The sequence below is a fragment of the Porites lutea genome, chromosome 12 (assembly GCF_958299795.1).
Source record: "Porites lutea chromosome 12, jaPorLute2.1, whole genome shotgun sequence".
NCBI classification, from domain to species: domain Eukaryota; kingdom Metazoa; phylum Cnidaria; class Anthozoa; order Scleractinia; family Poritidae; genus Porites; species Porites lutea.
The window spans coordinates 18,897,251-18,923,812 of record NC_133212.1 but is presented as its reverse complement, the minus strand read 5'-3'; the positions used below and the strand labels follow the sequence as shown (position 1 = coordinate 18,923,812).

The following is a 26,562-nucleotide window of genomic DNA, read 5'->3' as shown; positions in this document are numbered from 1 at the left end:
TTGCTGTTGTTTTGTTGTTGTTTTTTTTTTGCACTAAAGACATCATAGGACAAAGGGAAAATAACAAATATCAGGAATGGATAGTGTTTTGGGCGTGAGTCTGACTGACTATTCAAGTTCAGGGTTGTTTCATGGCATTCACGGTCGCCACAATGATTCACCTGTGTACTACGCGCCATTCGTTTTCACACGCACCCTTCATGTTTTCTCGCGTCTGATTTTCTCCTCCCCTCTCTCGCCTTCGAAACTCTTCCACGCAACTAGGTAGTGAATAACAACTACACAGCTAGAAGCTTATGGCTAAAAGAGCTGTCAGAAGAAAATAGTTCTATATCCAACCAAAATTCAGTAAAGTGAATTTTTGCTGTTTTTCTTGTTAGATAAACAGCTTACAAGCGCAAATTGCCTCTTCAAGACAGTCGGCCCTGGTAAGTAGAATCGCCCCACTCCCTAGGGGAAAAAATGTTTGTAACGATCGAAAATTATTTTTTTTAGTAAAAATTTTCCCTTTGTTTCCTATTTTCCAGCACCAAGAGGAAGAATTAAGTCAAGCAAGAGACGAATTAAACAAGCTGAGAGAAGATGAAACGAAGCTTGAACGAGAAGTAAAAAATAATGACCTTATAAAATGGGACAAAATGCTTGGTTTTCTTTTTCTTTCTCTCCTTTTTCTTTTTTTTATTCTCGCCACTTTGCCAGAAGGTGCTATCTTCTTCTCCCTTCTACAAATTCGTTTATAAACTATTATTTCTTAAAAGGAAATGACTGACTCAGTAACTTGAACCGAAATCGTATGCCTTGCTATTTTTTAACAGATCGAATCAAGTAAAGAACATTTGGAGGCTGTACAAAAACAAATCAAATCTGTTCAGACAGAGTTATCACAGGTAACGATCATAACAGGGCCATTTTAGGTGGGGGATGTAGAGTTACCGCAGGCTCCTTTGCAGCCGTCCGAGCCGGAGTCACGCATTCTCCCCGGAGCTTTGCGTGACTCCCTCCCGAGCGGTCGCGAAGGAGATACCCTGCTTATCAACAAAATCATTACTTCAAGTAGATCAGTCCTTGGTTCAGCAACAATTCGTTTCACTCAAGTTGTTGACTCGTTCAGTTACGGGCAGAAGTCACAACTTTTATTGAAAGGCTAACTGTCATTTAGGAGTTTCAGCCAATAGTATTTGAGAAGAGATTATCTTGCATTTGCACAACGCAGATGTAAGATTACAAAAAAAAAAGGAAACTATAATAATGATGTTTGTCAGCCGTTTGTTAATCTAACTTTAAGAAATAATCCAATGGTTTTGTTTTAATTGGCTTCGTTCTGAGTTTGTTTTTAGCATTGTTTTGAGGGAACATTTTCTGGAGACAAAATGCTTTTCCTTGCTTCTGTAGTGTTTGTCTGTGTTATTTTAATCCATACAATCACATTCATTTCCTGACAGTCCTGGATACAAACGTTTCTCTCAATGAAGTCACTCAGGCCTGATTGTAAATTTTTGTTCCTTATCTATTGTTGATAGCATTAATTCGTTTTGTAGGTTAGATCAAAGGTGTCAACGCTGGAAGAAACGAACAATAGTCTAAACGCCAATATTGCGCATTACAACTCTCTGATGAATTCAAATAGCGTAGCCAGTGGTCCCGCCCCTATTCCTGATTTTACGCCACTTCATGATGCCTTTGATATGACACCGACTCCTTCTGAAGCGGACGCTATGAGCGTTAGAGCGACGGTAAGCTACGAGAATGAACCACAGTTTCGGTCAACTCATGTACAAAAGGGCAGCAGTATTTCATTTCGATAGACTGCGCTGAGTAATAAAGAAAACAAAGCTTTCTGAAAGGAAAAAATCGAAACCTTCAGATAAGGGGGAGGGGGGCTTGGGTGGTCATCCAGACCCTGAGATAAAGGGGGCGGTCTCAGAAAAAGTTTTTCAGCCCCTCGGACCTTAGTTTGGTCCAAAAATAAGGGGGAGGCCCGCCCCCCCCCCCCCGGGCCCCTCCCCTGGATTTGCCTCTGAATAAAATTAGGTATTTGCGTTAGATCCGTTTTTGCTCTGATTGGTTAATTTAAACCATGTCTAACTAAACAGCCATTAAAAACGGTAGCCATTCTCAACCATAAAAAAGGTAGTGTCTTAAGTTTTTTTCTTTGTTTGATTTTCTGTAGGCAGGAAGCAGTCCCGTTAGTAGTATTAGTGGTTTTAGTGTTGGATCTGGTAGAGTTGATGAAGCTGTGGACGATTTTAAGGTATATTTAGTTCTACAGTCCTGTTTTGAATTCTTTCTTCTGATTAGCTAAGAGGAGGAAATGAAACAAAGTTAAATCTTTTCTCTTTTAGGATTCAGATCCCTTCAAGAGTAAAGAAAATCTATTTAGTTCCTCAGAAGCAGGTAAGCTCTAACGTGCACCATAGTTTTCAATGATTGACTGATGTTTTTTCTAGCTCATTGTTATCTCCCAGAGTCCTATCCAGTTGTCCTTGAAAATCGTTTCTCCCGAGAGTCTCAATATCAGTGTTCACCCACCAGTGTTTTCTCACTAAAAGCATCCCTAATGTGGAAAGTGCTTTGCTGGATTGACCTATCAGATTGCCGAAAAGCGGATGACGTCAAAGACGACAGAACCCAAGCGAGTCGCTTCGGGCGTTTGCTTCTGTTCGCTGAGCTGTGAAAATTGTTTGTTCACTTGTTTTGATAAACTAGTTAAACGGCTAGTGATCATTCACATAGTCGTGTTTGTCTCGAAATCTATATTTGCACATCATAAGCCAAAATTCTCAAACGCCAACATGAGAGTTCCCTCGTTGGCATGGAAGTGTTTTGGTCGCTTCTTATCATTAAAAATCGTGAGAAAAATCGCTCTTTGACAGTGCATGCAAGTTCTGACGGTATATTCATTTGTTACGAACGTAAAAGCGAATAAACATGAACTCTCTCTTCTATTTCAGAATCTAACGACCCCTTTCACGTGGATGATCCCTTCAAGACAGACCCATTTCATTATAAAAGCGTCTCCTTCGCAGACCCGTTCACAGCGGATCCTTTTGAGGTGAGAAGCAAATAACATGGCTGGTTACAATAGTATTGATCCAAAACATTTTCCCAACTATACACCTTACTCCAAAATGATTGCAATAAAACCATTTTTTTTTTCTTATGTTAATTAGTAAAATCCAACTAGTGGTGTATTATCAATGCTGCGTTCTGACTGTTTGAGCTATTGCTAGGCTATATGTTAAAGCCCACTCGTAGCGAAAAGCGCCGGCTTTGGAAACGCGTTTTGCTAGCTAAAGTTTTTGTCTCGATATTTTTGACCAACTAGTTGAATTTTACGAAAACAATTATTCCTCTCGCCCTCATAGCCTCTGAGTGGGTTATTGACTCAGAGCCCATTCGGGCTCGAGGAATAATTGTTTATTAGCCCTCTTTGCCTTACTCGCACTTCCAAATTCATAAGAGTTTTTACCTTGAAACGATGCATTTAGGGCCAATTATCGTGATGACAAAAGAATAACAAAATTTGACGCCATTTTGTAACAAGGTGCATACATTAGACTGAAACAGTTTGCATTCGTTTGACCGCTAGACGTACAAAAACCTTAATTCTTCTCTAGAGTACGTACGCTGGCTCTTCCAACCTCAATGCAACGGCATGGTTTGCTTCTACACTTCTGTTGTGGAAGTCGTGTCTGGAATGTTATCCCAAATTCTAGTAGTCTTAATTGTTTTCATTATAGGACGTAGGAAGTGTACATATTAAGTTTTCCTATTCGTCTGTCAGGGTGAAGATTTGTTCAAAAGTGACCCCTTTAAAAGCGACTTACCAGCACGTGGCGAGGCTAACGGCACTGCAACAGGAATATCGAACGGTAAGTCTCGAGTTTCAGACGAGGTAAATCTTGGCTGCATTACTTTTGCCTTGATATGCTTTTTAATCATCGTGCTTGCGCACTTTTCCTTTTTCCACACACAGTTGACTTATGATTGGCTGAAAAATCACGCGCTACTTTCTAGACCAGTCAGAAGTGAAACCAAAACTACATGTGACATCCTCACTCATGCGCACGTGCCTCCCGGGCTTAGCACCTGCTTATTGTATCTGTCGCGAGTTTTGATTGGTTTATTTGATTGTTTGCTGGTTTTGTGATTGGCCAGAAAAAATGGCTTTCGTTTTGTTTTCACTACGCTCTTTTGTAAAGGGCCGTGAGAAAATCTGTATGTGATGTGTACTTTTTTTTTTTCTCATTTGTAGGATTATCTGCTTCACCTTCGAAATCAGATCCTTTTGCTATGGATCCATTTCAAAGTACATTCCCGAGTAGCAAGGTAAGTGCGATGATCATTCTTCACTTTCATCAAAATGGAAATTTACTGCGATGATCATTCTTCACTTTCATCTAAATTGGAAATTTACTGCGATAATCATTCTTCACTTTCAAAGTTCATTTGGCAGAGCAGCGCTCTCCGTTTTTCTATTTGATTTCACATTTGCAGTCGACATAATAGGGCTATTTATACGAGGAAAAATAAGACGCGTCTTTCATGAGACGAGTCCTAAATAAGACGCAAACTATCTCGTATAAACGGCACATTAAGCCGCGACTTAGAATAGACGCGTCTTATAGAAGAACAGGTAGGGGCTGTTCTTAGATAAGACGCGTCTTTGCTAAATTTCACACGAAATGTGCCCTTTATACGGGATAGTTTGAGTCTTATTTAGGACAGTCACGTCCTTTTTGAGACGCGTCTTATTTTTCCTCGTTTAAACGGCCCCAATGTGATTTTCTTTACACTTAACCGTTAAGAAGGCCAGGATTTATTAAATCTCGAAGGCGTTCCTGATATCGAAAAAAAAGGCGTTCTGATGAAATTTCGATGCGGTGAATTTGTTACAACCTTTTTAAGGAATTTTTTACCTCTTTACATCTCTTACAGAGTTCGACAGATAACTTCTTTAGCTCAGATCCCTTCAAACCATCTGGAAGTAGTTCAGATTCTAAGAAAACCACAGACAGCAAAGACTTGAGCTCTTCTGCAAAGGACCCTTTCAGCAATCCTTTTGGTTCTGATCCGTTTGGTGAGTTCACGACAATTTTTTTTTGAAGACAAGCGAGAAGCCCAAGAGGTGGGGTGATGGGAATGAGTGCAGAGCGCGAGCTGGAAGCAATTATTTCTGATATCAACGGTACCCACTTACAGGAGGTTAAGGGTTGTTTACGTGGAGGGAGGAAGATTCTAGCACCAGGAGGATCCTAGAACGTTGGGTTCACATGCGGAAATTTCGGTCCGTGTAATGCCCCAGAAGAGAAGGTTGGAGAAAGAATTAGAAATGGCGGGCGACAAAAACAGAAGTGAAATTTTGACCCTTCTGCTTTCTTTACTGGCGTTAATAACTACCTTTCAGAAAAATTATCACAATTATCAGCTCGTGCCAACGCCAAACGAAATGGCCAGCCGTTATTAGCCAATGAACGACCCGCCACCATTTTTGTCTTGTTTGTCCCTAGTACTAAGATCTTCCTAGAGAAGCCAGTTTATATGGTGCTAGGATCTTCCTAGTACTAGCGACAAGCAAAACCCTTTGCATGTAAACCGAATACCGAAAGGATCTTCCTTTCTCCATGTAAACAGCCAATAAGACATTGTTCGTGCAGTACCCATGGGTTCCGTGTGTGAAATTGTAGGGAGAATTTTGTAATGAAGAGTTGTTGTTGATGATGATTTTAATGCCTATAACTTTATTGATCGCCGCATTTTCTCTTTGTAGCGTCTTGATGAAATACGATGAATTAAAGAAGTACAAGGAAGATTTGCTAGAAGATTATGGCTCATATCGGTTACACTCCGTCGCGGTATTTCATCAAACACGCCCAAATAGAAAAAAGAAGTTATTAACTCAATCGGAGAGTAAAGCTTTTGGTCTCGAAACTCGAACCCGAAAGGTTTGAGGTCAGAATTCCACGCTTTTCGTTTAATTGGTTGCTAGGTAACCTGAGCTAAGCTTACGACTTAGAGAGAAAGCGTACAGTTTATGATATCCTCGCCAAGGATCGTGCGATTGTGTGACTGGTTTTTCTGATAACCATGCACTGATTCTGTCGATTGTGGAACAAGGAGATTGCAATCGCTAAATGTAACATACAAAATTAGTCAAGATATGTCATTTATTAAGGCTGGCAAAATAAATTTTAATTAAGTTCTTGACACCATGTTACTACAGACGTAGTGAGTTTGTTTATTTGCTTCATCATTTGGATGCACCAGCTACAAGCAACCGCGGCTTGTGTAATGCGTATCACCCGCGCTTGGCGGACACTGCTGATTTTCCCGCCGGTAAATGGATCGATTTAGACTTGCTACAAGTCGACCGGATCGACTGTGTTAAATGTTTGTTTACCCGCGCCATAGCCTGGTTCATTCCGCGCATGTCTCTTTACGGAGAATCGTTCGCTCATTTTCAAAAACGTTGTTCGCGCCGATCTTAAACGAATTTTTCTTCGTTCCGTTGCTAAGACATTTAGGGCCAGTGAAGGCTGTCAAGGTTGCTTGCTTTTGCATCGAACTCCGCCGTTAACTGAACTTGTAATACTTCTGTTATATAATGCTAAGATAGTAAAAGTGCAATTTTTTAAAACTGCTTGATATAGACTTAGACTGTTCAGTTTGAGGTAGTCAGGAAAAAGACCTCGTTAAAATTCCCTTTAGAATTAATTTTAAACAAAATGGTTTCTTTAAAAAGTTTTGCGCTTGACTTTTAGGTAGATTTGTTCGCGTTCTATATTGAATCTTTTCAATGTTTTTCCCCTAAATACCGCCGCTGTCTTGGAGTGGTTTTATTTTATGAAATTTTGTTGCCTACGGTTTTAGCTTTCACAAAGAAGGGCAATGCGATACTTAAACAATTGTTGCTAAGAATTTATGAAAACTATCCTAAAGTATCTGGCCATGGTGCCTAGTCTAAAATATTTATCCCCAGAATATAATTTTATCTTGCTCAACAACAAAAGTATCAACTCAGTGCGTATGAAGGAAATTTATTCAACGTTATCTCAAAGAAGACATCTTAAAACAGGAAAATGAAATGCAAAGAAAGCTCTCTGATGATTAGCGTCACATTAGGTTTGAAACAAAGGCTTTGAAAATTGCCCAAACAATGAAAAGTCGTGAAAATGCGCGATACATGACACGTGCGTGCTTGCGTTTTTGAGTTCAACTATTTCCAGATGGCTTGTGAAACTCTTGAGCGAAGTGTCAAGCTATTTGTTCAGTATTCTGCAATTTTGTCTTTTAACACAAACTTCAAACTTGAATCAGCAAGTCAATAATTTCTCGTAGATGTAACAGTTAGCAATCTCACAATCGGTGAACCTCTCGGCAGCAAGTCTCTTCCTCGGGGAAAAAATCGTTCTTTAAATCATCCGGCTCGTATTTATCTACTGCTTGAGTGTAATCCATTAGTCCTGGATCATTCTTGAGTCTATTTTTTCATGCTTGTACCCCTCGGATTCGTCGGGCCAACTGGATGCTGCTCGTAATTTTTGTGTTCGGATTGCGCCTGTGAAGCGAAAACTGCAATGACCTCATTTCAAAGCGAGCGACTTCGTCTCCAATCCTGTAATGCGTCTTCTTGTCCCCGTTTAAACAGCCATTGTTTATCGATGCAGTTTTGCTTTCTATTTCGTCTTTCATGTTTAAACGAACCATGTTTCTTGCAGCGTTCAGCTCCACGCGACAGTTGATGAAAGTGTTTTGTTTGTGGCTTTAAACTGACGCTTTAACTCTCCTTTACTGTAAAAAAAGGAAACATCTGATTGGTCCGTAGATTGTGAGGGGCGAAATTTGATTGGTCAGAAAAAATAACAAACGATTGAATTGGCCAAAAGCGAATCACAAACTATATCACTGGTCGCGAACTGAAACAATCAACGGTCATTATCATTATCTTTCCAACAAAAGTCCTTATAAATTAAAAACAACATTCTTGAAGGGAGATTAAAAAAGTTAACTGTCGCATCATGCCACAACGGAGGATAACCGCCTGGTGCTAAGGTTACTCTAGCATTCGCACATTTCTTCTTTTTTTTACACGACGTGTTTACAAGGCAAGTAGGGTTACCCTAGCGCCAGGGTAACCCTACCTGGCCGGGTGCTAGGGTTACCCTAGCAAGAGAGTTACCCTACCTGCCTTGTAAACGCTCTGCTAGGGATAACTTGCCTACCCGGAACAACTTTTCTCCATCATGCGTGACCAATAATTTCGACAATTTGAACGGAATTATCCAATTTCTGAGCTAAATTATAAACATCTGAACAATATAAGGTATTTTCTGTATACGATGATCATATTTTCCCGTTTTTTCGTGAATTTGACGTTTTTTCCAACTTCAAGTTTTATATCAAAGAATGTCACGCATGCGAAACACGTCAGGAAAGGTGGTAAAGTAGGTAGCCCTTCCTGAGAAATTTGCTTGTAAACCAGACTACGAGCAGTCTCTCTTTTTTCTTGGTCCGTCGAGCAAAACGCCCGAGACACGCAAATGACCACGCGCGTGACTGAAGGCGCGAGACGGTAGAGGCACAAGAAAAGAGAGACTACCTGCCAGTAGACTGTTCACAGTCCCCTATTTTTTCGTGAGATCGTTTAGATATACCGCGTCTTACCGTCACGGGTATCTTGATTTTCAAAGGTACCGAGGGGGCGGGTGTCGGGGATTATAGCTCTGGGGGGGGTGGGGGGGAGAAAACCGCCCCCGCCCCCTAAGTAGATTTGACACTCATGCAAGATGGCAGCCCGTAACGCAAAGCGCTCGATCTCGATGATCTTACCGAAAAATAGAGGATTCTAACTGGCCCGCAAAGCCAGAAAGAATGGTCTTTCACAATCTAGTGATTGTTTACCCTGCGAGCAGAGTCCCCTTCGATCTTCCTCGATACTTATCTAGGAAGATCGAAGGAGACTCTGCTCGCAGAGTAGTGACTTTTTGGCGTGAAAACTGAAGTTTTGACATACAGGGCAGGCTCGTGAAACGTGCCCTTAGAGTTTGCTTGAACAACAGAGGTTTTCCTACTTTTCTTATGCAGTGCATAGAGTAAGAGTCGATTCTAAACTAACTGACTGAGTAAAATCTTAATTTTGGCCACTGGTCTCACATTTAGAGTCATGAAACTGGTCTATTTCTCTTATAATTAATAATTCATTTCCTGTGCTTTATGTTTTGAATGAGATCACCCGAGGCCTAGTTATTGTTTGCAGGATGTTGAATTTTCACGGGATAGTGTTCTACATATCCTAATTGTAGCTTAACTAAAGCTAAGCCAACGCTGCAAGTCACTCCAGATCATTTTTTGGGCACCGATTTGTTTTTTTTGTTTTTTTGTTTCTTTCTTGAGATTCAATGTAACGAATCTTTGTTCTATAGCGCGATGTCCTGTAGTGCATCCGATGGTAACTTTTGTTTTATCTTTACAAAATAAACAGTCTTAGAGTCTTCCAGTCTATGCTACTTTCTGTTTTAAGTTCTGAAGTAAGATTACCGTTTTTGGAACTAAAGCGTTCCTAGACAGTGAACAGAGGCATTGAGTATTAAATTGCGCGATCACGTCACGTACCCGGAGAGATGAGACCTTGTCAACGCTTCACGCATCAGCCAATCGTATTTTGCATTGTGAGGCCAACGAATATTTCATTGGGTCTGGTAGCCTGCGTAGCATGGTGGTTTTGTCGAGCCTGGCGCACGAGCGGCGTTGCTCCCGCCTCAATCTCCTCGCGGGTTCTCTGCCCTCGCCCGCCTTTATTACTTAGCGCGCCCAACCAAAACCGCCATGCTACGCTGTGTACAGCCGCCCCTCCTCTCAAAAAAAATTGGAAAGGAAGGCTCCGATTGCAAAGCTTACGAAAATGAAAGCCAATCAAATCTCGCTATTTCAGTAATGTAATGATGTATGGGAAATATTAAACCAATCAAATCATTTTTCACACATTCCTGAAAAAGTCACGTGGTCTTTGAACACGATTATCAACGGTAAATCACAGACGCTCCCTTCCGATTGTTTTGAGGGGAGGGGCGGCTGTACACAGGCTACGCAGGCTATGGGTCTGGCTATGCGGGCAGTCTCTATTTTTTCTTCTCGGGTTGCCGCCCTCGTTTCTTGCGTCTCGCGGCTTCGCCGCTCAACGCTCGCGCGCGCGTACACTCCCCTTACTAAATCTGAAGAAAAAGAGAGACTGCTCGCAGTCTACTTGTTAATCAGAGCTAACTTTAACCGGCTTGCTAGGGTTTACCCTAGCACAAGGGTAACAAACCCTTTCTCCTTGTAAACAGGCCCTTAAAAAATGAAGCCAAACATAGGTCGAAATGTAGATGTTTGTTCTTTGTTCTTAAATCCCATCGGCCTGACTGTATAGGGTGTTGTCAGTACTCTTCAATGAATCCTTTTTACTAGGTCACAACAATCCAGTCCACAAAAAAGCAAATCTTAGGAGGCCTAAAATCCTTTAAAAAACAGGCGCGTTAACGCGTTTTTTTTTACGTCTTTAAAAAACAGCATTGCCTACTTTACCATTAGACTTAGTGCTCCATGTGCCATATTCAGCTGAGCGCGAGCAGTTTTGACTTTCGTTTATGATTTTCCTTTTTAATTAATATGCTCAATTGTCTATACCAAATTCTCCTTATAATTGTCCCAAAGCTATATGTGCCGTAATCAGTAAATCTACCTCACAGAATCACTAAGTAATTCAGTACTGCTTTTTGTTGGCAAAATTTCTTCTCCACTAAAAGAGTTATCTCCACCTGTAGCGTACACTAAGTCATCAGCCTTGGGAAGTACCGCGGGCGCATCGAGATACCCATGAAGCTCGACACAAAAGTAGTTTATCAGCAATAAAGGAAGCCATCTAAGTGACTTAATGTGATCATACTTCCGGAGACCAAGAACTGTCCTGCCGGCAAAGTTCTGAACTAATTGCAATTTTTTTCGTTTGTTTTAGAGGTATTGCTTCATACGATGGAACAATAAAACAATTTACTGAAAACAGAAGCATCAATTAGTAAAAGTAGCGTCTTTCTATCAAGGTGCTTGATTCTGTTGATCCTAATTAATCTATGCCTGCAATCTGAAACTGTTCTGGTCACATGTTCATTATAACTTAGAGAGGAGTCAGTTATTAAACTCTTTGCCCAGTAATTTAACCGGCGGAAAAGATGGTAGGCTTCTTGTAATCTGCGGAACTCCCATAACCAGGAGCTTAGTCTTATCAGGGTTGATGACTGGGGAGTTTGTACAACACCATCTTGCAATTGCCAAAAGATCCTCATTTAATGCAATAACTGCGTCTGAAATTTGATTTGGGGGAAGGCTGAGCAAAATTTTTGTAATCGTTCACATAACCCATTGCTTGGCAATGAGTAGGGACCGATAGCAGATCATTTACATACAGTGAAAATATAACTGGTCCGAGAATTGAGCCTTGTGGTACGCCCACAGTCGAGGAAAGAGGGTCAGAGACGGAATGGGGCCACGTTAACAACTCATTTTCTTTGTGAAAGGTAGCTTACAAACCAGTCGCACGCAGCATTAGACATACCTATACTCTGAAGTTGTGACAGCATCAGATCATGACGTATGCTATCAAACGCCTTAGACATGTCTAAAAGGACGATCACAGATACTTTTTTTGTCGTCCATGTTCTTAAGGATTTCATCTGTGAAATAGAGTTGAGTAGTTTCAGTCGAGTGGAATCTCCTATTACCACTTAACAGTTTTGAATTTTTTCATTTGGTCTAGAAAATCAACAAACTGTGAGTGTGCTGCCCTTTCACAAACCTTCGACAAAATGGGGAAGAGACATTTCGGGCGTGTATTGGAAGGCTTGACAGGGTCACCTGATTTAAGAATTGGGATGACTTCAGCCAATTTCCATACTTGGGCAAATTTGTTTGAAGAGAACGAGGTGATAACTAGGTTCGTCATTTCAGCGATTGTTATTGGTAAGCTATTCTTCAATATCCCGGCGGTGACTTTATCAGGGCCGGCAGCTTTGTTTGACGGTAAGGATCTTATGATCTTCACGACTTCTTTTTCCGTCACTGGTTGAAATTCAAATAGAGGACACCTGTCATCATGCAAACAGCTGTTCGTAGGAGTTTGTTTGGATTTATCATTCAAAGAGTGAAATCCATGTTCTTCAGCAAGAGTTTTTGCCCGCTTTAAAGCCGCAGATTTGCCGACCGAGGTGTAATACTCGTTGAATTCAAAGTTGGGGCCCCACCCCCCCCCCCCCCGGGGGGAGAAATGGTGACGTCAACAATCACATAGCTGAACACCATTTACAGACGAAACATCAAATCGACTGGGACTCCGCGACATGTATTACCTATTCTACAGACTACTATCAACGACTTAGTTAAGAAAGCTGCATGGTTTACTAACTTAACAAACGCCATTGAATCGTAGCCAACAGTTACCAGCACCCGTACAAACGACTTATTGACTTGTACTGTATTGAATGGCCTCTTGTGTGTTCAACGGGGACTTAAGTTCAAGTCTAAGTCCTCTCGGAACAAGGCCGAGATCTTTGCAGCGGTGGTTGAACCAGAGGACAGACAGGGAGCAGTATACAAGATGAAATGCTGCGACTGCCAGGCTACTCACATTGGTGAAACCAGCAGAAACCTTAGCACGCGACTGACATGTTTAGGACAAAGGACAACATTCACGCTGTCTTGTTTTAAAGCCCTTTACTGGCAATTTTAATAGAGCAAATTCAAGTTTTGTGTACTTAAAGTACAAACAAATTTCATCGAGCAGATGAAATCAGTCGTATAGGTAATAGCCTGTTTATAATTAGGACAGACTCGCATGAAATTATATACCCTGTTTAGGACAGAGAGGACGAAAACCATACCCTTTCCAGCGGCACATCCCTGTATAGGCCATCATAGGAAGTACCCCCCCCCCTCCCCCGCCGGACTTTTCGAAACCCAAAAAATTATTGTTCTGTCCGCAATATTTTGCTCTCAGGCCACGAGGCAAAAAAAGGAACTATGATCATTTCATCCCAGTTCTCTCTCGCTTAGCTCGAAACACTCTCAAATGATGTCATAATGATCAGAAGCTTAATTGTATTTCTAGACAATTTTTCTTTTCGGAAGAAAGGAAACACTTTTGTCAAATTATTTATTTGAAATTTTATTAGACGCAAAATGTTTTACCGCGGAAAATCTCTACGCACGCTGGTTCAACAATCAAGAGGAAAGGTTTATTCTCTTTGGACAATCTACTACATTTAACAATCACACAAGAACTGAAACCTATTCTAAGTACAGATGAGATTTTTTAGCACGAGTACAGTACTTTTCCAATAATTACATGTAAAGTGAAATTCCATGTTACAACCGTATGATGTACCCTAAATTAGGCTATACTTACATAACATCACGTTCTTCTCCCTTATTTAGATACAGTAAACGCATGCAATGGAATCAGCGTTCAACAATAATTTCACTACCTAAAGTAATTTCACTTAGGACTTTGTTGTGAGTCACGAAAAGCTATGTATAAGGTTTCTCTCATCTTGTTACAAAATGTCAATCATATACTTAAGTATATCATCTCTGAGAGATCATAAAATCACGAAATAATATTGTCACGCAGTGCTCGACTTTCAGAAAAAAATCTTGGGGCCAACTGGCCCCCAAGTTTTCATTTTTGGTCGCCAGAACAAGTATTCTAGTCGCCAAAAATTATATTTAAGAACTAATGGGATAAAATAAACTTAACATCTTTAACTCACCCTTAACAGAAACTGAATAGTTTAGACTTCCTTTGAACTTTCTTTCAAATGGTTTTCGCTGACGCTCGATTACCAGCCGGTGTTCTGTAAAATGAATCCGCACTCAAGCGTAAATCTCCTCAAACAGGTATTCAAGCTTAAGGTTCAGGAAATGGAATACACATTAAAAAAACAAAATTTAGGGATCACAAAAAAAATTAGGGTTATGAAAGAACAAAATCTGCCAATTTTGTTTTGCGTCCCATGTATTTGCATGTTCAGAACTGAACATCGGTGAAACTTCATCTATTGGGCGGTTGCCTAACACGTGATCGAAAGTCTGCAGAAAGACCAGAAAGAGGAAACGTTGCTAATGTTTTCGGGCAAAGAAGTTGATTTCGCGAGAAGTCTGTTAGACAAACAGCATGACTTCAACTTTACTTAATTAGAAGTCAATAGAATACGGCAGAGCTTTTATTTACGTCGTCACGCTCAACAGAAATTTGCGTAAAGTTGTTTACAAGAATTGCGAAGCTCGAGAAGTAAGCGCCGTTCGTTCTCGATTAGCTTCGATTAGCTTGAGCTTTTATCAGGCTAATCTGCTATCAAGTCCGCAATCGAGATACATTTTTGACATAAAGAAATTGTTTTAAATATCGATGCGCTAAAAGTCATTCCCGGAGAAACACGGGACGATCTGTTGAGAATTGTGATCGATTTGTACGAAAGTCGATAAGTCTTCCGTCGAATTAATTCATTTCACAATCCTCTTTCAAGTAAACGTAGCTTAGATTGTTGGAAGAAATCGTTAAAGCCTTTAGACAAATCGTTAAAACGTTTAGACAAACCGTTTGGGCAAAACGTTAGAGCTTTAGAAAAACCGTTAGCTATCCGTTGGTTGTGTAAAGGATAACAAATTATCATTAGTGTACGTTTACCCAAAGAAAAAAGTCACCTATCTTGGGGGCCAGGTTGGCGACCAGGCGTGAAAATTTAGTCGCCACTGAGTAAAAGCTGGTCGCATTGGCGACCCCACGGGTCGCAACGTCGAGCCCTGGTCACGCTTGTGAGCCACTTTTCCCAACAATATTTGTGATCAACGAGCTACACGTCCCTCACGTCCTTCATATTTTTGGTCTTTTGCAACTGCACGCGGATAAACAATCTTTTGTTTGTTAAAAACTAAGACTATTATTATAAACTAAGACTCGAAAATAAAAGCTACCTTTTAAGGTAATAATTCCGCAGCAAGACTTATTTTTAAGATTCCAAGGTTTTATCACATGTCACCAATTCTGTGTACGCTTCATTGGCTTCCAGTAGAATTTAGGATTCATTTTAAGATTATCATACAATTACTTTTAAAGCGATCCATGGGCAAGCCCCGGTATATCTACAAGAACTCATTAGCAAAAGGGAGGAAAAGAGATACAATTTACAATTTAGCTACCTTTTAAGGTAAAAATTCCTCGTTAAGCTAATTTTAACCATAAATAACTAAATGCAGTCAATTGAAACTTATTTAGCTCCAATCGATAATAAATATTCAACAGCTTCATATTTGCTATCCTCTGTTGCCGTGATTAGCGGAGTGCTGCCAAAGAAGCCTTCTAAATTTTTGTCAAGACCAAGTGAAATCAATTTGCTGATAATAGGTACACTTCCACCAGATGCAGCAAAGTGAAGAACACTGTCACAATCTTTGATTGTCAAAAATGGATTAGCTTCTTTTTCCAACAGCAGATCAAAAGATTTTTCTTTGCCATAGATAGCTGCAGTGGCTAGTGGCGTGACACCACCACCGTTTCTTTGATTAACATCAAGATCAAGTGATAACAAATATCTAAGAATGTGTATACTTCCACCTTCTGCAGCAAAATGAAGCAGACACTCCCCAAGGGAGCATTTCAAATGTGGATCAGCACGGTTCTGTATCAGCAAATCAAAGGCAGCTTCTTCGCCAACTGCAGCGGCAAGCATCAGTGGAGTCTGACCACATTCGTCCAGTGAATCAATTTCAAAGTGAGGGAGCACCAACTTAATCATCTTAATGTCTCCTTTCTTTGCGGCAACATGAAGCGGATTGGTTCTTTTTTCAGCTTGCCCTAGGAAGACAATTTTAAAATACAAATAAAAAGAAAGAAACGCACTGGAAATTGGGAAAAGGAAATGAACAGGAAAGAGAAAACTGAAAACTGAAACATTTAACACCAAATGGAAGTTGAAGAAAATGTCTGGGGGGTACTCCCTATTGTGGCCTATATGGGGAGGCTCCGCCCAAAAGGGGTACCTTTTTCAGGTTTCAGGTATATAAAAGGGTAGGGATTTCACTAGTTGAAGGTTCTTGTGGAACGGAAAGAACCCACACCACTGTTTGAAAAGAGTAGGAGACGTAGACTCCGGTGGTGTGGCCAACCTTTCCTGGGCTGGGTGGGTTATCTGTAAGAAGAGATTTAATATAGGAATAACCTCATGATCGATCCTCCTTCAGATATCGTAATGGCTACCTGTAAACAGCATATATGAATTTATAAGGAAAGGGTAAGGAAATCTGTCATTTCGGCCCAACAGGACTAAGAGATGCACTTTAAGGCTGTAAAAAAGTCGCGAAAACGTTCTGGTTTTGAGATTTAACATATTTACAGCAGTTAAAATGGATGGAAAGTTCTACACTAGGCACGTGAAAGGAGTACCAATAGTCAATAGAAGGTATACAAAGGGGTACCTTTCTGTCAAAAATGGTATATAAAAGGGTAAGGGGTTCGACCTTGGGGCGGAGCCTCCCCATATAAAACTTTGTTGAGTACCCCCTTCCACCCCCCGCCCCCAAACCAAACAACCCATTTTTCACAGATGGAGCCGATGATTACAGACGAAATTTAAAAAACAAAGAAAATCTCCTTGTCCACTGATCAAAGGATGTGAAGCAATGCCTACCCTCACTAGTTTACACAGGAATGCTTGCTACGTAGCTAAGGTATAATTTTATGATGAATTTTTACCTGCTGCAGTCTTAAGTTCACTAGGGAACTTAAGTTGAGACGTTTTCGGGGCGACGGCAACTTCAACCGGACGTGACGTCATGATTTGTGCAATATTGCGCATGCTCTTGCTCACCACATTGCCGTCGTGCTCCCGTCGGCGACGTGAAACTGGTCTGTTTGGCGTTGTGGCGAGAACGTGAGTATTTAGGGACTGTGCAATAATTATCAGGAGGGGGGCCCTAAAACCAGAGGGGGGGGGGGCATTACATAAAATTGCTGCCAAGATAGGGGGGGCTCAAAGTAAAATCACTCATTTGACGGAAGGGGGGGCCTTAAGTTTTATTCGAAATGTAAATAAAATTAAACGCAATAAAAGATTCTCAATACAGGCATCATGATAGACTGTAACAAATATCAACACGAACAGCTGTTAAACGATTATTGAAAATATTCCATCAAAATGAAAAGTAAATTCACAACTGATCAATTTTAACCCGTCTTCTAATTAATTGAGCTGATCCTATGTAAAGCAAAAATCATAAACTTGTTTTTCAGCTTCCCCCATAAAACAATGGGAATAAAACAGATCTCGTAGACAAGCTTTGTCGGTTTTTGATGTGACAAAAAGTAATGTTTCTTCATCGACTGAATCAATTTGCAGAATTCCATATATATGTGGCTCATAACAAAGTTCAACAGGCTCTCCTCCCAAGGATCTAAATATACTGCAAGCTCTTTTTCGTCTGTTATTTGAAGCGTTCAATCTCCTGTTCTTTGATTTTTTTCTCTGCTCCTTTCTCTTTCTGGCTTCAGAAATTTTAGATTTTGAGCCAATGTGGTAAGCACCCCGGTACTTAGCAAATGCTTTGTCTAAATCTTCAATCAAGCGATCAACATCCTTCTCGATACTAGATGTTACATAAAAACGTTTGTCATTATTGAAGCTGTGATTGTGTATTTTTAGCTCACTTTTCTCGTTAGAGCATCGTATAAATGAAACCTATTGAAAATTGTTTAGCAGTAGTAGGTAATACCACGTACTAACGTGGGAATGCTGAAATAAAGTTGTTGTTGTTGCATGCAAGCAAATAAGCATTAATTCTCTTAATTCTTTATGTGAAGCCATATTTTCCTCTTCGGTAGTCTTCCAAGGCGGGTCCTCCTGAGTTCACTGCGATCTTAATGTTCGAATTTTGGAGGGAAGCGACGGCTGCCTCTGTTCCAGGCTTGCTATGCCAGTCCGGTCGCCGTCGCCCCGAAAACGTCTCTATCTTAAGTTCCTTACTAATTACAGTTGAACCTCTCCCTCAGCGGCCATCTTGGGGACAGAAGAAAGTAGCCCTTGTAGAGAGGTGGCCGTTGTAGAGGGGTTTAAACAAGGGTCAATGCATGGACTGCCCGCCAAGAAAAGTGTCCGTTGTAGCCTGTATAACAGGCGCTTTAAGAGCCAAGAGAGGGGAACGCGGTGTTTGGTGCGAAGCGAGAGACGATCGCGAATTGCGAGACGAGGAAGGGAGAAAAAAATAAGGCGCCTGTTTGCAGACCTATTAAGGAAACACTTCTGCAAGTGTTTGACGCACACTTCTTGGTATTTAGACTCGGTTAAGAAACGTAATAAAGTAGATGTAGCCTTAAACTCTTCCCCAGGGATTTAATAAACAAAGTTAATAGCCTTCATACCATAAAGGAATGCCAAGACACCAGTTTGGTTCGAATACCTTATACCTTAACATTCACAAATAGTTCATCAATTAGAAAAAAGCATACTTTGAACTGGTCCAGCAGATGACGTTTCTTCTGAACGTTCTTTATCTTCCTCTGTCAATCGACGTTCTGAAGAAGTAAGAAGAGTTCAGACTAATTAAAGAATGCCAAGAGAACAGTTTGGTTCGAATACCTTATACCTTAACATTCACAAATAGTTCTCCGATTAGAAAAAAGCATACTTTCAGCTGGTCCAGCAGATGACGTTTCTTCTGAACGTTCTTTATCTTCCTCTGTCAATTGACGTTCTGAAGAAGTAAGAAGAGTTCAGACTAATTAAAGAATGCCAAGAGACCAGTTTGGTTCGAATACCTTATACCTTAACATTCACAAATAGTTCACCAATTAGAAAAAAGCATACTTTGAGCTGGTCCAGCAGGTGACGTTTCTTCTGCAAGTTCTTTATCTTCCTCCGTCAATCGACGTTCTGAAGAAGTAAGAAGAGTTCAGACTAATTAAAGAATGCCCAGAGACCAGTTTGGTTCGAATACCTTATACCTTGACATTCACAAATAGTTCACCGATTAGAAAAAAGCATACTTTGAGCTGGTCCAGCAGGTGACGTTTCTTCTGCAAGTTCTTTATCTTCCTCCGTCAATCGACGTACTGAAGAAGTAAGAAGAGTTCAGACTAATTAAAGGATGCCCAGAGACCAGTTTGGTTCGAATACCTTATACCTTAACATTCACAAATAGTTCACCGATTAGAAAAAACATACTTTGAGCTGGTCCAGCAAATTACGTTTCTTTTGACAATGCGTAAACTAGAACTTGTCCGATCCAGCGTGGATCTTTAAAAATAACGCCAGGGAGATAAGTTAGGCTTTATGCTCACGCTATGGAAGTCGTCTGCCACGCCGATTGCGGACCATAATGTTTCGTTGCTATGTTTTTACTTAACCTTATTGCATCAGTCAATTCCACCTGCGCCCAGGTCCCCCCCGGGCTGACCCCCGGGAATTAGCATTTTTTTTGCCTTGGATGGCAAATTCCCGGGGGTGGGGACTCTTGAGCTGGCAAATCCCCGGGGGGGGGGGGGGACGAAAAAAGAGGGCAAATGCCCCGTCCTCCGTCAACAGTACAACATTTTTTATTGATCGCACAGTCCAATAGTGCCATTTTAATGTGCGATTTTTTGTTTCAATTAACGTCTTCCTTTGTAATAGCGCTAGGATTCTAATTAAGACTTCACGCCGCAACGACATGCACCAGTTTATGATTTTAGTATTGATATAAAAGTATTGACATTAAAATTAACAGAGTGCTGTAAAGTTATATGTTATGAATAGTTTTATAAATATGAAAGGGTGTTCTTCAAATAATATCAACAGAAAGTTGATTCAATAACCAAAAAACGTTGATTCACATCGATAGCTCCAATTTCGCTATGTAATTCTGGCTTGATAAGCAATGAAGAAATGCATACATACATGTAAAATCGTGAACATGCCTTTACAACCCTCTACAATTTATTCCTGTCCTTGACAGATGACCCAAACTGCTTTTTTTTTTCCAGTAAAACCTTCTGTGTAGTTATATTCTGATAGGAAACCGCGTGCGTGTCAAAAGCTCGGGAATGGCCCGGGGGTTGGCAAATACCCCACCCCCGGGACTGACAAGGCGGGTAAATGCCCCGCAGTAGCCCGGGGGGGGGGGGGGGGCTGGGCGCAGGTGGAATTGACTGACGCATATATTTTAAGCGTAGCTAAGGAACTGTGACATTAAAAGCTCAAGTGAACACTTTTACAGTATCTTGTTGCATTGTAAACTTCTGCACTTGTGGACTACGGGTGGATTATCACACCTTCTTATATTGCTATTATTCAGAAAAAAATTGAACATACCTTTCAACAGTTTTTCTACGTTTGCGTTGACCTTTAGCAATAATTTCTTGACTTCCAAGTCATGTAAGTACCACTGCTTTAACTCCTTTGCTAATTCTTCCTCCGCTAATGTAAGGGGAGCCCTGGAAAATTTATCAATTCTCAACTCCCACCATTTCCTTCCCCTTGGAAGACACTGAGCAATACTGATCATAGCACCTTTGATGTACGCCCACAATTCCAAAAATAAGTCGTTGCTAATTTCCTTGTTATAGCTTTCATGACAGATTTCATCTCGATAATACTTGATCCTTACCAATTCATCTGATATTTTGTGATCATGTTGTTTGGGAAGTTTATCCCAACCACCATCTGGTTGTTCCAAACCAATTACTTTAAGCAATTTAAAAAGTAAGGAAATGTCGAAGTCTTCAGATGTGACACACCTTCCTGTTGTTGATGGGTAGAGGCATTTACGTTCATGTTGGTTTAACCTTGGAAGTTCTTTAACAAGAGAGTTGACCTTCCCAGGAAGCATTTCAGGTGGACACAGATCGTTAAAAAGTTCTCTGAAAAGGTCATTACATCCAACCATTATGAGTCGGGCAAACTGCAGAAATTTATCTTTTTCTCTTGTACACACTAATGCCTCATCTTTACCCAGTGAAGGAGTTGTTGTGGATAGCATCTTTTGATTATGCCTTTGTCATGACATTGCAAACCAAATTCAAACCTAACAAAATAAAAACAAGAATTGAAATGTAGTATATTGTTTCACCTCATTAGTAAAAGAACAACTACAACATATTTCATGTGTATATCATGCTCCAACCTTGGACAAAATTGTTGACACAGTTCCACCTACATATAAATTTGTGCCACATTGTTGCCATCTCCACTAAACAGAGTTCCCTTCCCAACCCCTATTCAAAGTTGCTTTTGTCTATAAGCATCTTTTATTATTCTGGTGTTGCCCGAGCCAACATTGTGTAGGGGGGGGGGGGGGGGGGGGTGGGGACAGTAATTTCAGCATTTCTGTCAGGTTGACCAAAAAAGGTATTTTTGTAATGTGTCTCAACAAGTTTCGTTCAAGGTAATTGACTTTTTTGGCTATTCTTTAACTCTAATATCCTCTTTTCAGGTGAAATTCTTAAATTCTTGTTTGAGCCTCTTGCTTTTTGCATATAAAATTAATATCTTACGGGAATAAATGAAGTTACCACTTTCTGACTACACTTTATTAAATCAAAGTAAAAACTATGAGGAACTTGTGGATAGAAACATTTTTTTAGGAAACAGAGAAGTCACGTGATCAGAGTAAATAATTCCTCCTCGCCCCCCAAAAAAATCAAGGATGACGCCGCACGGAAGCTTAAACGTGCAACTTCTCATCCTTGATTTGGGGGGAGGGGGATCTAGATTTTCCATCTGTTTTGTCTAAGATTGTAGCTTCAATGTTTTTTGTTATTCCTTTTTAATATTGTACTAAAAATGTAAACGTTTTTGGAGTATTTTTGTTTGTACATTTAAATCTGTACTTGATATTCCTAGGAACTTAGTTCCCTAATCAACCAATGAGATTGCTTATATATTTGAAATAAAATCCACACAAACAGTTTCTCTACTGACCAATCAAATAATGTGTGTAATTTCAGCAAATATTCACAGAAACTGAGTCAATCAGACATAGCATTTTTTTGCTACCGTTGGAATTTACGCGTGTAAATTTATTTTATGTAGAGCTTTGATATTCTGATGGAAAGAAGCTTATTTAGGCCTATGCCAAACGTCAAACTTTTCATGAGACGAACCAAACTCTAAGTTGGGTTGACCTAAATTAAGCTAAGATCATCTGTTGGGTCAAACATTGACCTTAGAACGCATCCAACCAATCAACTGAATCAGATCAGTAATAAATTTTCTCGCTAAATATACATTATCATACAAATTTTGTCAACATTTGTCGCGGAGATGATCTTTGATTTATGCCGGTTTCGCCCCGTTTGAGTTTGACACCTAATAAGATTAGAGGGCAAAGTCAAAAACCGATTTCGCCTGATGACATGAAAGAATGTTAACTATCGTAATGACACCTAACGTTATAAAAACTCTTACGGAAAAAAAATCCAATCGATGGTCAAATATAAATTAAATGAACCAGCATTGTTCATTGCAATTTGTTTGTTCCCTTTGTCTTATAACATCAAGCAATTCAGCCTATTTCTCGCCACTTAAATTTAGTCTCTACCTAGCCTAAATTATTTGTGTTTTCTTAGCCTAAAAGAAGCATAAGTTGAGTACAAATCGGCCAAAATCTGGGTAGGAAAAGGCCAAAACCTATGGGTACTATTAAATTGACTTGGGTACGAATCAACAGTAAACCTCGCTTGGCAGACGACGATCGAATAGTATCCCATGATGCACCTGGAAAAAGTGCATCATGAGATACTATTCAATCATCATCTGCTCGCTAAGCAATGTCAGAGAGGGGACGAGAAAAGAGGGCAAATGCCCCGTCCTCTGTCAATACTGCCACATTTTTCATTGATCGCACAATCGAGTAGTGTCATACATTTTAAGTATTTTAATTGCGATTTTTTGGTTCAATTAACGTCTGCCTTTGATATAGCACTATTCTAATTTTAATAAGACTTCGAGCCGCGACGACACCATTTTATAGTTTTAGTTTTGTTATAAAATTATTGACATTAAAATTAATAGTGTGTTGTAAAGTTATTGGTTCTGAATAGTTTTATAAATATGAAAGGATGTTCTTCCAACATAAAATCCACAGAAATTTGATTCGTTAACTGAAAAAATGTTGATTCACGTCAATAGCTCCCAATTTCCCTACTATGTAACTCTGGCTTGATAAGCATTGAAGAAATGCATGTATAAAATCGAGAACATGCCTTTATAACCCTCTACAATTTTTTCCTGTCCTTGACAGATTAGCCTGCAAATCACAGATGTATTTCCGGTCCTTGCTTCTCTTCCTCCGAAAAATAACGTCTGGGAACATGAGCGGCAAAACGATTTCCGTGATGTAAAACCTTTAGTTTTGAGGTTGCCAATCAGATCAAAGGATAGAATGCAGCTCAAGTGACTCCTCGCAACTTTGCGCGCTGGCATGTCTTGGATTTTGGCGAGAGTTACCAAATATGCTTTGGAACATGAATTTCATGACAATAACAAGGTTTCCTGCGACGTTGAATGCTGGCTTCTTTGTGGAGCAATGGCTTCTTAAGTTATGTATGTGATGTGGGCCTTTGGTTTCGCTTTATAAAATATGGTAGTACGTGACATGAACAAAACCTGGACAAAATAAAACCTACAATGAAAGGAAAATAACATAGCATAGCATGAGATCGCACTCAGACCGGTGATTTATTTCAATTTAACCAGCGCTGACAAAAGGTGGTGAATCAATTGTACAGACACATCCTTGACTGATTCAGAAATCTCTGACAATCACTTGTTAGTAATTTAAACTCCTAGAAGTATCACCACAAAACAATGATCTGAAATATTATAAACCTGGGCCGGCCCCAGCATGAAATAAATATTTACACAGCAGTATAAAATTGATCATAGCCAAGATGACATTTCAGCTACGTCGCTTCGACTAATCTTCATGAATCTTAGAAAAAACTGTGGAAATTAAACCTTAAAAAGAACATATATAAAATGCTTTTGATCTGGTCAAAACTATATCTGAACCAAAAAGCAACCAATTGCACTGGAAATCAATTACCACATGTCATAGCTTTCAAAGGTAAATGATACTAAAAAATATCTAAAGCGGCACACGACAAACTATCGGAAGACTTCTCCAAAGCAAACTTTCCTGCGAGGAACCAGAAAGGAACAGAAGCTACAAACAGCATGATGCACCTACTATCATTAGGACATTTATCGTTTGGAATGTGATCAAAACAACAAGGTGTGATAAATCATTGACTCTGGCGTAGGCAAATAGGTAAAAAATTTCCTCTAATCTTTTCTTCACTATGAATCCTCTTGGTACTTATTTCATCAATCAGTCCCATGATCCGTCAATGCGACGTTCTGAGGAAAAAAACACGTCTGCAGTTCCCAGGCTAGAAAAAGAGCGGTTGTACACAGGCTATAGCCTGAGAGAGCATCCGGTTTTTTCGGCTCTAGTTTCTAGTTTCACCCACATTGTTCTTTTCACGAGTTGGTTCCACACAAGAATACACAATAGGCAAAGCCTGAAATACTACAGACTTTCCAAAACCAGTTGGAAGATTCATGAAAACATCACTGTTCGATTCAACAACAAGTCGCAAGGCTTCCTCTTGATGCCCTTTGAGTCTTTTAAAACCCGAAGACTTCCCATTCTTGCCTCAACGCGTTCTAACTCGATTGGAAACGCTTGCTACGCAGGCTGTGTTTTGGCCGGTGAGCAGGGGCCATCTTGTCACTCAATGAAGCACATTCCCAATTTAAAGGTGATCCACGTACGGTTTATCAAGTCATTGAGCACACCAGACAGCAGGCCGATTGCAAACGACTACGAATCAAGTTCATCTAGACAGCAATGCTTTAGTGAACCTGTAATGCCCCCGTGACGAAACAGGCAGGACCCAAACAAGGCACAAAAGACTGGTTCACCAAATGCGAAACATGTAATTCCCAAGAGTTTGTCCATTTCGCATATGATGAAGCTTGGGAAGCTTGCCAAGCCAAATGAATGAGTGACAAGATGGCCCCTGCTCACCGGCCAAAACATCACATGACAATCCTTTGCGTTCCAATGAGGGCGAGAAATGTTTCTCGCAAGCTGCTTTGAACCCTTCAATGGAGAGTTCCTCCTCATCGTACTGCATGAACTCGCAGGGCCCTACCCTAGTAATACTCTAGTATACTTTTGGGCTTTGCTGGATACTCCTGAGCTCAGTCTCTGCACTACCAATTCTTGTCTTTCAAGAATGTTTCCTTTTTCATTTTTCTTCGCACCGCCATCTCCAGTTTTATGCCTCTTTGTTTTTAATTGCTTTCATCTCATTCTTAAACGTGCCCCAAGATTTCTTTCTCCAGTCCGCCATGTTGACTTGTCACAAGGTCGAGCCCGCAAGGCATCTTGGTCTATGGCAGTTTTAGGCCACCGTCAAAAATTTTTCACTTTGTTTTAATTTCATTTAGTTTCAATTGACTTCGCTTTAAGATTAATTTCATTTAACACAGAAGGTTTTGATTTCCTTTTATTTTCATTTTCATTTTAAATTGTTTTGAAAATGAAATAAAATGAAATAAAAATAAAAAATAGAATAAAATGAATAAAATAAAATAAACAAAATGAAATAACTAAAACCATTCACATAGGCCACCATAAAAGTCTCAAGTCTGGGCGCACAGAGAAGTTGAATCTCCTGAGACAGGCATATGCTACGCCAAAAGTGACAAAATATCAAAGATGCAACTTTATAATTCAAATCCACCTATTCACTATCAAGATCGATAAAATTAACATCAATTTGCTTTTTGAATGCGTCAAGATTGTCGAATTTAATTTCAGTTCCCACGTGTGTCATGTCATGTATCAAGAGACACGTTTTCTAAATCAAGATGCATGTTTTTTAAATCAAGAAGGGAGACGACAATTTTTGATCAGTTTTGTTTCCGAGAGGGACTGAAACCGAAAAATCTGCCATGCTTCATGAAGAATACCGCCCATTCTTGCCCATTCCCGCTCTCCTACGTTACACATGGCGGAGGAAGGAATCGAAGAACTTCGACCAGCACAAGAAGGAGTTAACACATCTCGAGCTAATGTGGTCTCAAACGTGTCAACACCTGAAGAAGAACTGAGGCGGCGATTTAAGAACGAGATAGGCTCGATCAGGCTCTCGTAGGAGCGCTTGTGAAATATCACCACAGGCGCACAGAGCGATGATCAACAAACAAGCTTCGTAAACTCGCACAGTATAAATCTCGGAGGAATACTGTTACTAAGCAGACGTCTCAACAGAAAACGCAATCACCGGCTAGAAAGAAAACTGTCAACAAAGATGACAATGTAAACGAGCTAGCCGAAGAATTGAAGACCAAGATTAGCGAAGTCGATGTATTGTTGGAACAAATGAGATCACAAGTGTGTGCGAATAAACAAAGTGAATCTTACTCTTGTCTCGTATCAGACTCCTTAGAAGTAAAGGGAAAAGGGAAAGCAAACCGCAGAGATAACAAAGCG

The 26,562-nt window shown here is 40.2% G+C and overlaps 2 protein-coding genes across 4 annotated transcripts in view; one reads left to right on the top strand and one right to left on the bottom strand.

Annotated features, from left to right (window-relative positions):
- LOC140921351 (epidermal growth factor receptor substrate 15-like 1) overlaps positions 1 to 26,562 on the top strand; it is a 62,724-nt gene that overhangs the window by 12,934 nt on the left and 23,228 nt on the right. For 2 of the 3 annotated variants that reach the window (XM_073371354.1, XM_073371352.1), the window contains exons 17-27: positions 381 to 428; positions 528 to 605; positions 816 to 887; positions 1,539 to 1,733; positions 2,171 to 2,251; positions 2,343 to 2,394; positions 2,952 to 3,052; positions 3,785 to 3,872; positions 4,256 to 4,329; positions 4,939 to 5,080; positions 5,771 to 6,217. In XM_073371354.1, the coding sequence (XP_073227455.1) occupies positions 381 to 428; positions 528 to 605; positions 816 to 887; positions 1,539 to 1,733; positions 2,171 to 2,251; positions 2,343 to 2,394; positions 2,952 to 3,052; positions 3,785 to 3,872; positions 4,256 to 4,329; positions 4,939 to 5,080; positions 5,771 to 5,778 (939 nt within the window). In that variant the 3' untranslated portion in view covers positions 5,779 to 6,217. Of the gene's footprint in view, positions 1 to 380; positions 429 to 527; positions 606 to 815; positions 888 to 1,538; positions 1,734 to 2,170; positions 2,252 to 2,342; positions 2,395 to 2,951; positions 3,053 to 3,784; positions 3,873 to 4,255; positions 4,330 to 4,938; positions 5,081 to 5,770; positions 6,218 to 26,562 lie in introns of those variants that run through there. The other variant, XM_073371353.1, reaches the window with a different exon arrangement.
- The window catches only part of LOC140922064 (uncharacterized), a 23,574-nt gene continuing 10,191 nt past the window's right edge, over positions 13,180 to 26,562 (bottom strand). The window contains exons 2-7 of the mRNA XM_073372090.1: positions 20,370 to 21,081; positions 19,067 to 19,132; positions 18,888 to 18,953; positions 18,709 to 18,774; positions 18,530 to 18,595; positions 13,180 to 15,883 (exon numbers count right to left, since the gene is read on the bottom strand). Coding sequence (XP_073228191.1) covers positions 15,297 to 15,883; positions 18,530 to 18,595; positions 18,709 to 18,774; positions 18,888 to 18,953; positions 19,067 to 19,132; positions 20,370 to 21,036 — 1,518 coding nt within the window. The 5' untranslated portion in view covers positions 21,037 to 21,081 and the 3' untranslated portion in view covers positions 13,180 to 15,296. The remainder of the gene's footprint in view (positions 15,884 to 18,529; positions 18,596 to 18,708; positions 18,775 to 18,887; positions 18,954 to 19,066; positions 19,133 to 20,369; positions 21,082 to 26,562) is intronic.